General features: G+C 36.5%; 5 protein-coding genes across 8 annotated transcripts; 2 read left to right on the top strand and 3 right to left on the bottom strand.

The window, feature by feature from the left end:
• Positions 1–108: 108 nt before the first annotated feature.
• Positions 109–1158, top strand: AT3G62070 (uncharacterized protein). The gene is made up of 2 exons (NM_116072.4): positions 109–793; positions 880–1158. Exons 1-2 carry the CDS (start codon positions 193–195, stop codon positions 963–965), a joined length of 687 nt encoding a protein of 228 aa, NP_191766.1. The 5' UTR covers positions 109–192; the 3' UTR covers positions 966–1158.
• Positions 1159–1424: 266 nt separating this feature from the next.
• On the bottom strand, positions 1425–4827 carry AT3G62060 (Pectinacetylesterase family protein). 2 transcript variants are annotated; one of them, NM_001340136.1, is made up of 13 exons: positions 4348–4827; positions 3991–4073; positions 3722–3851; positions 3560–3633; positions 3364–3450; positions 3135–3259; positions 2982–3042; positions 2816–2869; positions 2624–2701; positions 2416–2521; positions 2159–2304; positions 1945–2051; positions 1425–1694 (listed from the first exon to the last, which is right to left on the bottom strand). In NM_001340136.1, exons 1-13 carry the CDS (start codon positions 4550–4552, stop codon positions 1580–1582), a joined length of 1371 nt encoding a protein of 456 aa, NP_001326878.1. In that variant the 5' UTR covers positions 4553–4827; the 3' UTR covers positions 1425–1579. The 2 variants fall into 2 exon arrangements, with proteins under 2 accessions (NP_001326878.1, NP_191765.2); NM_116071.5 differs by lacking the exon at positions 1425–1694 and having other exon boundaries at positions 1716–2051.
• A 689-nt stretch (positions 4828–5516) lies between these two features.
• AT3G62050 (Putative endonuclease or glycosyl hydrolase) lies at positions 5517–6673 on the bottom strand. The gene is made up of 3 exons (NM_116070.3): positions 6340–6673; positions 6060–6257; positions 5517–5975 (listed from the first exon to the last, which is right to left on the bottom strand). The coding sequence occupies exons 1-3, from the start codon at positions 6368–6370 to the stop codon at positions 5731–5733; spliced, it is 474 nt and encodes a 157-aa protein (NP_567124.1). The 5' UTR covers positions 6371–6673; the 3' UTR covers positions 5517–5730.
• Positions 6674–8071: 1398 nt separating this feature from the next.
• On the top strand, positions 8072–9347 carry AT3G62040 (Haloacid dehalogenase-like hydrolase (HAD) superfamily protein; the record flags this gene model as incomplete). The annotated part of the gene is made up of 5 exons (NM_001340135.1): positions 8072–8196; positions 8301–8559; positions 8637–8762; positions 8854–9051; positions 9126–9347. The coding sequence occupies exons 2-5, from the start codon at positions 8467–8469 to the stop codon at positions 9345–9347; spliced, it is 639 nt and encodes a 212-aa protein (NP_001319818.1). The 5' UTR covers positions 8072–8196; positions 8301–8466.
• On the bottom strand, positions 9297–11671 carry ROC4 (rotamase CYP 4; the record flags this gene model as incomplete). 3 transcript variants are annotated; one of them, NM_001161212.1, is made up of 9 exons in its annotated part: positions 9297–9691; positions 9799–9884; positions 9978–10032; positions 10124–10212; positions 10300–10453; positions 10531–10719; positions 10914–11016; positions 11380–11400; positions 11583–11671. In NM_001161212.1, the coding sequence occupies 9 exons, from the start codon at positions 11669–11671 to the stop codon at positions 9536–9538; spliced, it is 942 nt and encodes a 313-aa protein (NP_001154684.1). In that variant the 3' UTR covers positions 9297–9535. The 3 variants fall into 3 exon arrangements, with proteins under 3 accessions (NP_001154684.1, NP_191762.1, NP_001190159.1); NM_116068.5 differs by lacking the exons at positions 11380–11400; positions 11583–11671 and having other exon boundaries at positions 10914–11109; NM_001203230.1 differs by lacking the exons at positions 11380–11400; positions 11583–11671 and having other exon boundaries at positions 9387–9691; positions 10300–10450; positions 10914–11111.
• Between the last annotated feature and the right edge of the window lie 171 nt (positions 11672–11842).

The following is an 11842-nucleotide window of genomic DNA, read 5'->3' as shown; positions in this document are numbered from 1 at the left end:
ATAAAAATTGCTGTTTTCAAACAAAAAGAGGGCTAAAAACGTAAATAGCACAAAACCCGAGACTCGGGTATAAATGAAAGTGATCAAAGGGAGTTAAAGCACGAGTTGACTCAGTTAAGTTTCACCATTATAACGATATAGTGGAGACTCCAAACGTCAGTCTCTTCACTTTCCTACTTCTTCTTCTCTTTCATGGCGTTCGAAGAGAGCTTAGTAATGGTTTCTTCTTTGTCGAGATTGTCTATATGTACGAGCTCTGCTTACGACGAAGCAGCCACGAAGAATCAACCAGATTCGTGTGTTTCCACATCTCTGGAGAATTTCGACGGAGCAGAGGCGGATGGGGAAGTTTCCGATGATGGAGAAGGAAAAGAGAACGTTCGAGAGTCAGATTCCGACAAAGAGACACGTGGGTTTTACTCTCTTCCGGTGACTCCATCTCGCCGGAGAAGAAAACTTACAGTTTCCGGCGAGTTAGATGCGAATGAGAGTAACAAAAATGGCAGTAAGTGTAGTTTACGGAGGCAAAGGAGGGAAAAGAAGAAAAAGGGAGTTAACGGAGAGTGTGACGTCGGTGGAAGAGAAGGCTTAACGGTGTTGACGAGAGCAAGAGGTGGAGATAGGTCGTTGAGGATGGGGTTACAAGAAGTGAAAGCTTGTAGAGATCTCGGGTTCGAATTAGAGGTTCCGGTTCCGGGTCGGATATCTGTGTCAACAACCGGGTCGAATTTCGATACTCAGACTAGTAGCGGCGGCGACTCACCCATCGCCACCTGGCGTATCTCCAGTCCTGGTAAGTAAAGTAATAGTCAAATATGTTTACTTATGTTTTATTTATGTTTGAATTTGTCTCTGAATAAATTTATGTTATTAAATTAGGTGATGATCCAAAGGAGGTCAAGGCGAGGTTGAAAGTGTGGGCACAAGCGGTAGCTTTAGCTTCTGCGACACGTCAAGCTTCTTAGTCATATATCTACTTCTCTGTTTTAGTTTTTTCCTTCTTCTTTTTGTTGAAGTTATAGACTTAGCGTTTTTGATGTTTTTTTTAAGTTATGCTTTATGGGGACGAGTTTTTAGAGTTGGATTTAGTTCCTTTTCTTGCGTTTGTAAATACGATAAACAGTAGTTGTTTTCATGGATGATGAGATTGTTTCAGTCAGTAGTGAGAGCCGTTCTTAGAGGGATTAATTTTTTTGCGAAATTCTATCGAACTTGTTAATCGAAGTATAATTTTTTTCCTTATAGCTAACACTTTATGCACTAAATCGAACCTACACTATGTTACCACGCGTGCGCTTCAATTTGGTAGAAAAAGGTGAAAATTAAAGCGATTAACAATTGGAATTTCAAAAAAAGGGACATCTCAAAAGAAGAGTTCATGATCGGTTTTTGATATTCGGACGTTTTGTGTTAGAGTCCAATGAATAAAGGAATATGTTCTTTTTCCTTTTTTTGTTCTCTTTTTGATATACTATTCTATGTAATGACATGGATTTTGTCACTAACTAGATTCGACATTTGAATCAAATGGTTATTTAAAAATGAGGTATGAAAGAATAAGGCTTTTTCACTATACCTACTAAACTAAGAATTGGAGGATGAATTTTATCAACATTAGGGAGACCAGAGAGGCTCTAATGACAGGAAAACAAAACCTTGAAGAAGCTGAGATCTCTATAGCTGATTGATCAAAACTGCACAAAGAATATATATGAAAAAAATCGATAAAAATAAACATCGAAAGAAAGCTTATTTCAATCGAAAAATCAAGGTCATGCAAATATAAATTATGATCTGAATCGACAAACTAAATGATTCTCATTTGAGATACACAAATGTTGCACATTTGGAAGTTAGGATAAATATGGAAGGAATTTAAGGCAATAATGGTATAACTTATAAGTTTGAAAGAATCAGAGAAATGGGGTTCAACGATTTACTCACTCGAAAATCAGATTGTGACATGTTGTGTCACAAGGGTAAGGACAATCGATAGCTTTGACATTTTTTGCTCGGTCGAAGTACCAGTCACCTACAGACTCTGCGACTCTCTGATAATAGACAATTATGGACAGAGAGTTTTAACAAACTTGTGATTGCTATATTAATGTTTAATGAGATAGAAACCGCATGAACAGTTTTGGACGAGTAATGTTACCTTTCCGTTTAGTTGAGGAGAATCTTGAGCAAACCAAGTGTCCTGTCTTTCAGTCTGACAATGCGCGAAGCAAGAGTTTATATAAAGACCGTTCTGGTCAGAGTTTGAGAATGAGTTTACAGCAAACAGCATTTGATTCCTGAATTCTATTTGGTGTAAGCAAAGAAAAAATGACATGGAAACCATCAACATTGTGCAGACTCAACATAAAGTGGAGAGAGTGATGATAGCTAACAAGCGTGAATTAAAAAGTTCACCTTGGAAGAATTGGATCTGTGATGAATTACATCGCGAGTGATCTGATTTGCATGCCTTCCAGATACCGCCTGGATCAGCAGTAGGAGGAGCTAAGCTCTCTTGGATCTAACAGAAAAAGTTCATACATATGTATTCTCAAGAATCAAACACTGTGGAAGGACGAAGTAATTAATGAGCTAGATGAATCATGAATGACATAATTATTACCTGCCAAGAGTCATATGCTGTGTTGAGAAGAAACATTGGGGTTTTAATGTCTGAAACCAAGTTCTGGGGAAAAAAGCACTGAGGAAAAGAGAAAGGACACAAAGGACAATGTCAAAAGATTCTCTCAAACCTTGTCTACCTGGAAAACTTTGCTACTGAAACAATGATACTAATAAAGTGAAAGAGATATACCGAAGTAGGATCCAAATGGTTTGTACAAGTACTGGACAAGTCCTTTTGGAGGTTCTATAAATTAACAGAGAAGAGTATTAAGAGTTAGAGTAAGTTTAAGATAAAGTTACGTTGTCTGCACTTTTAGTCATGCTCATTTCATCAAATTTTGAATATGAGAGATTACCTGCACTGTAACAACACCTTGGAACATATTCCTAAGCGAGTGGCCCCCAGAGACATCCACTCTGCAATTTTCATTAGAACATTTCAGGTTTGGATACTTTTGTAAGGAAAAAAATACTATTTCAAACAGAAAAGCCAAGTTCAAGAGATTTACGAGTCCAGAAACATTCCAGCATCACTTAAGCATTTTACTTTCGTGGAACTAGGTAATAGTTCCCTGAACTCATCACAGTGCAAAATAGAAGCTAATCCTCCAGCTGAACATCCAGAGAGCAGAGCCTGTGATGAATATTTATTTGCAAATGGTTAGATAAGACGATAACCGGAACATGAACAAGAGCACAAAATCCAATAACCTGATAGACTCAATGAAATGCAAAGACCTGGTTTGCTTGCTTCATGCCTAAAGACAGGAATTCTTCCATAGCCACTTGCCAGATTCGTTGTCCTCGATAGAAAAGTTGCGAACTCTACATAAAAGCCATTGTAACAAATTATAATACATATTCAGGGTACACTAAGAAGAATTTATTAAAATCCTAGGTTTCATAGAACAATATACTCTTGAGTTTGACAAACCTCGTCCTGACTATCACCAGAGAAAGACGCACCATCGCAGTAACGCAACTTGATCCTGTTCCAATTAAAGAAGTCTGCAATCCACAAAGAGAAAAAAGAATCGATACAAGAACATGCATTTTCTACACAGTTTCTGCATTAAAAAAACTCATAGCGACAAACCAGGATTCTCTTCAGATCTATTGCTCAAAATTCCAGTGAAGGCCAAAGCTTTTTCCATGAATTTAGAGGAACCACGTCGACTTGTTTTGCGATACACACAGCTCCTATGGTTGTTACACCATCCTCCACCCTAAACCACTCATTGAGTTAAAAAAAGAATATCTAGCTTCTAACTTCTAAGTCAGTCCTCAGTAGCAGCAGAAACTTCCATTATATACTTAAACTAGCAAAAGTCCAAGACTACTACATAAGCTGTAAAATGCACATACCTCAAGCTGGATAAGCCAACTGTTAGCACCTGATCCAAAACCACGATCTAGATGATAACCAGGTAGCGTCCCATCTAAGCACACTGCACCAATTTAGAGTTGAATAAACACTAATCATCATCACAACATTCAAAAAGTAATCCACCAAAGATTCAAAGAAGTCTACGAAATCGAGCAACAGAACAAAATCAAACGCCATAAAATTTCGGATTCCAACTAAGAGAGCCAAAATCTAAACTGAATAGTGGATAACAAAGGTCAATGTGATAGTGAAAACATCTCCTTTCAAGCATATCCTCAAATCCCAAAGAAGAAGAACGAAAGAGAAGGAGAGAGAGAGACAGAGAGTGTGTGTACCAGCTCCTTTAGAGTCAGCTCCGTGAATCAAGGTGAGAGGTATCATTGGAACCGAAGGCGCCATCAATTTATACTCCAGAAAAGATATCGCAGTCTCAGTATCTCTGGGTTTCCCAAATCCGTCGCTAGATCCGCTTTGAACCACCGCCGCGACTGAACATAGCAAGCACACGACCACCGCAATCCACAACAACAAGCTCCTCATCTCCTCTTCCGCCCAAGTCCCGGAGCTCCGGGAGATACAGAAAAGACGAATCGAGCGCGAAAATTTGGATTAAGGATCGATGACGATAGTCTTATTAGTCTTACACTTTAGTCTTTTATCACTTGCATGAAGTCGAAAATAAAAATGATTTTGAAAAAGAAAAAGAGTAAAGCAGAATGATTTCTAATACTAACTTATAAATATTACTGAAAATCTATTCTGTATTTGTTTCCTATATTAATTGCGATGGATTCATTCATTTGGGAAACACACATTCATGTACCAATTTTTTTGAAAAATTTGCTTACAGATTTTGCATTTAATATTGTCAGATTTGATGATAAAATATCTTATCTTAAAGAGTTAAAGGCTTAAACGAAATCATCATATACTTTTGGTTATTATATGGAATGACATGATACAGTTGTCTGTTTTTGCTAATTTGTAAAATGTGTAATATCTGAAAATTCTTTTCCCCATATTTTGATTTGGAATTATTTAGAAAAATACAATTCTTATAATTTTATTTACTGATTGGGCATATGTTTGTGCTTCATTTCATTGGTATCTATTAGAAGGTACACTATATAATCCTTATTTCTCTTTAACATAATGTCAAGTCAAGTGCAGTGTTTATGGATTGAATGTTCCTCCTCAATTTAGCAGAGATTTCTATCATTCTCAAGGCATAAATAATTACGTATGCTAGATTTTATTCGTGCCCATCTGTCGGTCTGACGTGGAAGTCTCTTTAACAGTGGTCCCCACTCTGGACCTACTTTTAGTTCTTTTTGAATTCTTTGGAAATTTGAAATAACTAATTCAAATAAAAAAATGATCCTATTTTTTGGTTATTATTTTTCATCCATTTATCTTTTTTTGTCTGAAAATGAAGTTCACAAAACAATTGAAATGTGAGCACTTGTTTATGAATTCTCTTTATGATTATACTTCATATTGTATATGCAACTTTAATCGAACAAACAAAAATTATGATAATTGGCATAAACAATAACCAAATATCATCCGCATTTTTTTTTGTTTTGTTTTTTGAATTGAGTATATAATAAAGGAATATAGCCAGCCAACTTCCTGCACATTGATCATAAGCTCTCTCTCTCATTAAGTAATATCTTTCTGTAATTCTCATTAACATCTTCTTCTTCGCTTAGCTTAGCTTAGATTAGTAAAATGGATGGAATTGGAGCCAAGTACGAGTGTTCGGTTTTTTGGTAATACACATATAAAATAAAGTTGTATATGATAAAGTTGTAATTTTTCTTGGATTTCAAAAGTTGAACAACGTCGAGGAAGTCTCGTGAGGTGTCTCCAACGATTAGGAACAAAGTTGACGGTTCAGGATGTTCAGCTGACCAGGAAACGATGTCTTCAAGCATCTTGGTCTGTCTCGCGTATCTCTCTCCTGAAAACAAACACACAAAAATATAGAGAATATATCTGATCATCATGATACACAAAATCAGTAAGATTACACATTACACATTACCTGCGGGGAAGTGATTGAGCTTAATGCCCTCAGAAGGAAAGTCAAGACCGGTCGTATCACCATAAGCCCTTACTGAGACCGTACCATGATGACCATCACTCGAAAGGGCCGATTTAATGTTCTTCAAAGCATCACCAGCATTGAGATCATCAGGGATCTTGCAATCTTCTATGTCCCAGAAGATGCCTGTCTCAGCCGCTGCCATCAAAAGGAAAAAAAAAAAAAAAAACTTAAATGAATTACCAAATGGGGAAGAAAACGAGACAGAGAGAGATTTTACCTGCGAAGTCGCCGGGGAAAATATCAGACATTGTTTTACCGGATTGATTGAGAGAATGAGAGATTGGTGAGTAAATCTAGGGTTCAACCTCTGTGGCTGCGGACGAGAGAGCAAAGCAATTGTGTGTTTCTTCTCGGTCTCAGGTGGTTTCCTAATTTCGATTCTACCCCTACTAAAGCACATAACACAACCAAGTAGCTGTGGGTACTTTTGTAACTTCTCTTGTCAAGTTAGGAAAAGCACGACTTGGGCCACATCATAGCCCAATTCTCATTCTCAGGCTCATTATACGTACAAACAAAAATTATGACTTGGACCACACACTGGGCCTTATTTCTCTGATGCAATTTCTGAGTGTTTGGTTCTTTGGTAATAATACACATGTAAACTGTAAATGTTTTACGATTAAACGAGTTTAAATGGTGGTTTGGATTTACAAAAGAGAATTAGGGTTTAGATTTTATAATTAAACGAGATTATATATCGGAATTGCAGATGAATACGATGTCTCTATCGACTCGATATTCGTCCAAGACAGCCAGCCGTGAGATATCGTAGGCTTTGTCGAGCATTCCCATCTCGATCATTGTCGTCACTCTGTAACACAGAGAAATTGGCCGGTTATCTAAAATGGGAGATATACTTTGGGCCATTTTAGGTGGAGTTAACACTTAACAGGCCTGTTTCATTGTAATTTTAAATCCACTCAGAAAACAACAAAAATTCCAAATCAAACATGCCTATACAAATTATTAAACTTTGTAAATGATGAATTCTTTTTTACGGAACCAGAAAATGAACACATAATCTATGTCATTAACCTAACTTTTAGGTTTAGGCTTTACACCTTTTTGCTATTATAATAAAGAGAGTGCTCTATGCATCAGCTAACCATTCATTCGAATCCGTTTATATATTATATGCAGATTTGATTCAGTTTCATCTGTGTCTTGATGGTGGACAAAAATCATAATTTATATTAATTATTTGGTAAACATGCAACTTGTTTGTGATTTATAATCAAAATAGTTTTAGACAGATTTTCAAAAAAAATAAAAAATAATATGTTCTTCACGATTAAACTTTATTCTGCTGCTTTTGATCCTTGACAAATTTTTTTCGTTCTGTCTACACTTTTGACATTTCAGAATATTTGAGAGTTCACCTTTATTTTCACCCTTTGTTTTAGCATTATTTATAGAAAATGAAAATGGCAGGTCACGACGGAAAGTGTGGGAAATGACAAAGAAATTAAAAGAATGATAAAAATAAATGATAGTAGATGCTAAACACCTCATCTTATTGCCCGCATCAGCATAGATGCAACATGGTGGATAATTATCATGATCGTCAAGTCACCTTCAACAATCATGCTTTCTGAATTTATTTTGTACAATCAAGTGGATGCATGGTGCTTTTTGTGAATTTTAGAGCAACACACCAACCTAACTAGTTTCATTTCTTGGGACAAATGATTTATGCATTAAACGTGATATTATTATTAGCTAGTTCTAGCCGCAATAGAAAATTATGGATCCAAAAACCGGAAGTTAAAGGGTATTTATGATACAAACCCTAATGCATGCAAAAAAAAAACTAGAATGATATCATATGTTTCAAAACGATATTAGATAAAGACTAGTAACCAAATATTCTATGTGTCCTAACAAAATCCACTACCTTTTTTGAATTGTGTATATAAATACAACCAACTCCTTCACATTGTTCATAAGCTCTCTCTCTCTTTTCATTATTAATCTTCCCGTCTATAATTCATTAATTCTCGTTAGCAGCTTCTTCTTCGTTGGATTCGTAAAATGGATGGATTTGGAGCTAACTACGAGTGTTTGTTCTTTGGTAAATAATACACATATAAACTATAAACCAATCATCTTCAATCTTATTTCCCTTGTGCAATTTTTTTTTTGTAAAGGAATTAAAACTCTTATCTGTTGTTGCAGATATGGACGATACTTTATACCCTTTGAGCATCGGAATCAACTTAGCTTGTCGAAACAACATCCAAGGAAAAGAGACTTAACATTTCAAGATGCTTGTCTTTACTTAATCATTAACGGCCATATAACTGAATTTTGTATCCCTTTGTTTTCGTTATTTGCAGAGTTCATGCTTAACCAACTCGGAATCGAAGAGAGTGAAGTTCCAAAGTTGTGTTTGGATCTTTACAAAGAATATGGAACCACCATGGCTGGTCTCAAGGTAACTTATTTCAAAATTCTTGATCTTAAACATTCACTGAGGAAACTGAAATAACCAAAACAGAGGCGTACTTATAGGTTATGGGTTACGAATTCGACAACGATGAATTCCATGAATATGTCCATGGAAGACTTCCCTACGAGAAACTAAAACCTGATCCACTCCTCCGTAACCTTCTCCTCTCTATGCCTCACCGTAAAATCGTAAGTTTCTTCCTTCTTCAAGCTTTGTACTCGAATTCTCCACTGAATCTTTTTTTCTCATCCTCTGTTTTTTCATTTTCCCTTCGAACAGATCTTTACTAACGCAGACAAAGCTCACGCAACACGAGCTCTCAACAGATTGGGTCTTGAGGACTGCTTTGAAGGAATCATTTGCTTCGAAACACTAAACCCTTCTTCTGATTCAAACACTCAAATCCTCTGTAAACCCTCTGTTGAAGCATTTGAAGCTGCAATTCGCATTGCAGACATTGTTGATCCACGCAAAACGGTAATAGAAAAGTCACTATGATCTTTCACAGTTTCAGATACCAAACTTAAAAGTCTATATCTTTTTCTTTTCAGATATTCTTCGATGACAGTATTCGTAACATCGCTAGTGCTAAAGCAACAGGGCTAAAAACCGTGTTTGTGGGGGAATCAGTGCTAGTTCCAGGTGCTGACTATGCACTAAGCAGCATTCATAACATAAAGGAAGCAATACCTGATTTATGGGAAGACAACAAAGATGAGAAGCTCGAGCCAATTGTTCAGCAAGCCGCGGTTGCAACCATGGTCAATGCTTAGAGAGACATTCTAATAAGAATCCCACATCGATTAAAAGAACTTATAACTCATGTATCCGAAATATATAATAAATAAAAGACCAGAATTTGAAAATCTTTGGCTTTTTGATGGTTTGGATTCCTCAATAGTCATAATAGCAAAAAACAGAACAAAGATGGCAAAGACAATGCATCGGTCAATAGTGATTATCAAGCATCTAACGGGAGCTCTCCGCAGGCATAGATTCTACAACCTTTCTTGGGAACATCGAAAGCGCGAGTCTCTTGAGACTCAAGAGTCCTAACAAGCTTCATACCTTCAATTACTTGTCCAAACACGACATGCTTGTTATCTAACCATGAAGTCTGCACAAAAAAACAAATTTGTGAAATAAATATTAATCAAAATGGGAAGGCAAACATATGAAAGATCGATAACTCTATAGATGATGTGAAGAATTGAGAATCTTTACCTTGACGGTACAAATGAAAAACTGGCTTCCATTAGTATTAGGACCAGCGTTTGCCATGCTCAAGATTCCAGGTCCAGTATGCTTCACTGCAAATGCGGAAAACAAAACCATTAATACCTCAAAGAAGTAATGCCATATTTGCAGAAAACCAGAGTTTTTCTTTGTTTGTGAGTACTTACGGGTGAAGTTTTCATCTTCGAACTTGGCACCGTAAATACTAATACCTCCAGTACCCTGTGAGACCATATCGAAAAAGACGATTTAGAAAGAAATATCAAAATAACAAACAAACAGTCTGAAATGTAACTTGTTGGAAAGAACTTACATTTCCCTCGGTGAAATCACCTCCTTGGATCATGAAATCCTTAATAATACGATGGAAAGAGGAACCCTTGTACCCGTATTTCTTCTCACCTGAAGAAATCAATTTCCTTTAGACAATGGTTTTGATTGTGTCTATAAAGTTCCAAACTTTAAACATCATTTTGATAAGGAGCTTACCAGTACACAAGGCACGGAAGTTTTCAACGGTTTTAGGCACAACTTCTCCAAAGAGACCCATCACAATTCTGCCAGCAACTTCACCTCCAATTTCCACATCAAAGTAAACCTTGTTTGTCACTTTAGCTTGAGGTTCGATTACTTCTTCTTCCTCCTACAAACCAAGTTCAAAAATCAACACGAATCCATAAGGCAACAGAACATGAATGATTTATGAAAAAAGTAACTTACAGCAGCCATGGATTTAACACAAGCGGTTCTCTGATGCTTGGTGGTCGCATAAACCCCAGAAAATTGCTTAATGGGTGATGCATAGTGCAATCTCGAAGATAATGCAATTCCAGAGGAACGAGCTCCAAAGCAAACTGATTGAGTTGTTCGATTTGCAGAAACTAATTGCGACTTAACACCGAACCCAATCTACACAGAAAACCAAACAAAAGAGATTTAAGACCAAAAAAAACCCACAAGAACAGGAATAGTATCCGATTGAAATTTCGTTTTAACTCACAGAGACACACTACTTAAAGTGAAGAAGAAAAAAGGATAGAATTCAAAGCATAAATCTTCGACGAAAATTGAAAAAACCGCAAATGTAGGATTAAGTTTAGAACCTGGGCAATGGAGCGGGAAGTGTGAACCATCTGCATAGAAGACGAAGAAGCCATTGAATGATTAAAGATGAAGACTTTTTGTTGGTTCGCTTTAGACAACAGTCTTTAGTTTTGCAGATAAGAGAACCGCCTCGAGCCTTGTTTTTTAAGTTAGCAACTCTATGGATTGGTGGTATCCTTAGCATCTCATGCTAACTTACGCCTAATGATAATGACAGCTAGAGGCCTATTTTTAATTTCTTTTAGGCCCAGCCCAAGTCATTTATCCAAATGCTTTCTCTCTTAAGTTACAACAAAAAATTGGGTTAGGGTTAAACCTGTGGTTGCGGATGACTATCAAGTACAATTGCCGTAGAAAGCCTTTTTTTATTATTTGCTGTAGAAAGCCTTTTTTTTTCTTTCTAAAGCACACAATTTTTAATTTTCCAAAATTTTGATATCATTCTCTGAAAATTTAACTGCTTACAGATTTTGGCATTTAATATTCCTAGAACAAAATCATGTTTTTATGAACAACATCATAAGACCAGCAAGATTAGTTTTGTCTATTATTTCACACTCAATAGATCAAAACCACAAACTCCAAGAACCAACAAAATTGTTCATGTTTTCATACACAAAGCTACTACAGTCTTTGGACATTATTTAAACACACATAATTTGCTGTACCATGCATCAGCAACTTTCGTCTCTCTTGGAGTTTGTAACAGCTTCTGTTGAGCACCGACTGCGTAAGGGAGAAGAAGTAAACGGAACATCAGCTAAGAGTTTTCGCCAAAGCCATTCAAAGCTTACATAAGGAAATTGTATTGCTGATGGGGGTGGGTTCCTTGAGTGCCAAGAGTACTTTGATATTTCTCATCCGCTAAGAGATTGTTTGGTAGCTGAGAGGGTTTTAGTTAGATTTATCTGTGGTTGTGGATGAGTGA

The sequence above is a fragment of the Arabidopsis thaliana genome, chromosome 3 (assembly GCF_000001735.4).
Source record: "Arabidopsis thaliana chromosome 3, partial sequence".
NCBI lineage: Eukaryota > Viridiplantae > Streptophyta > Magnoliopsida > Brassicales > Brassicaceae > Arabidopsis > Arabidopsis thaliana.
This window is presented reverse-complemented; position numbering and strand designations above follow the sequence as displayed.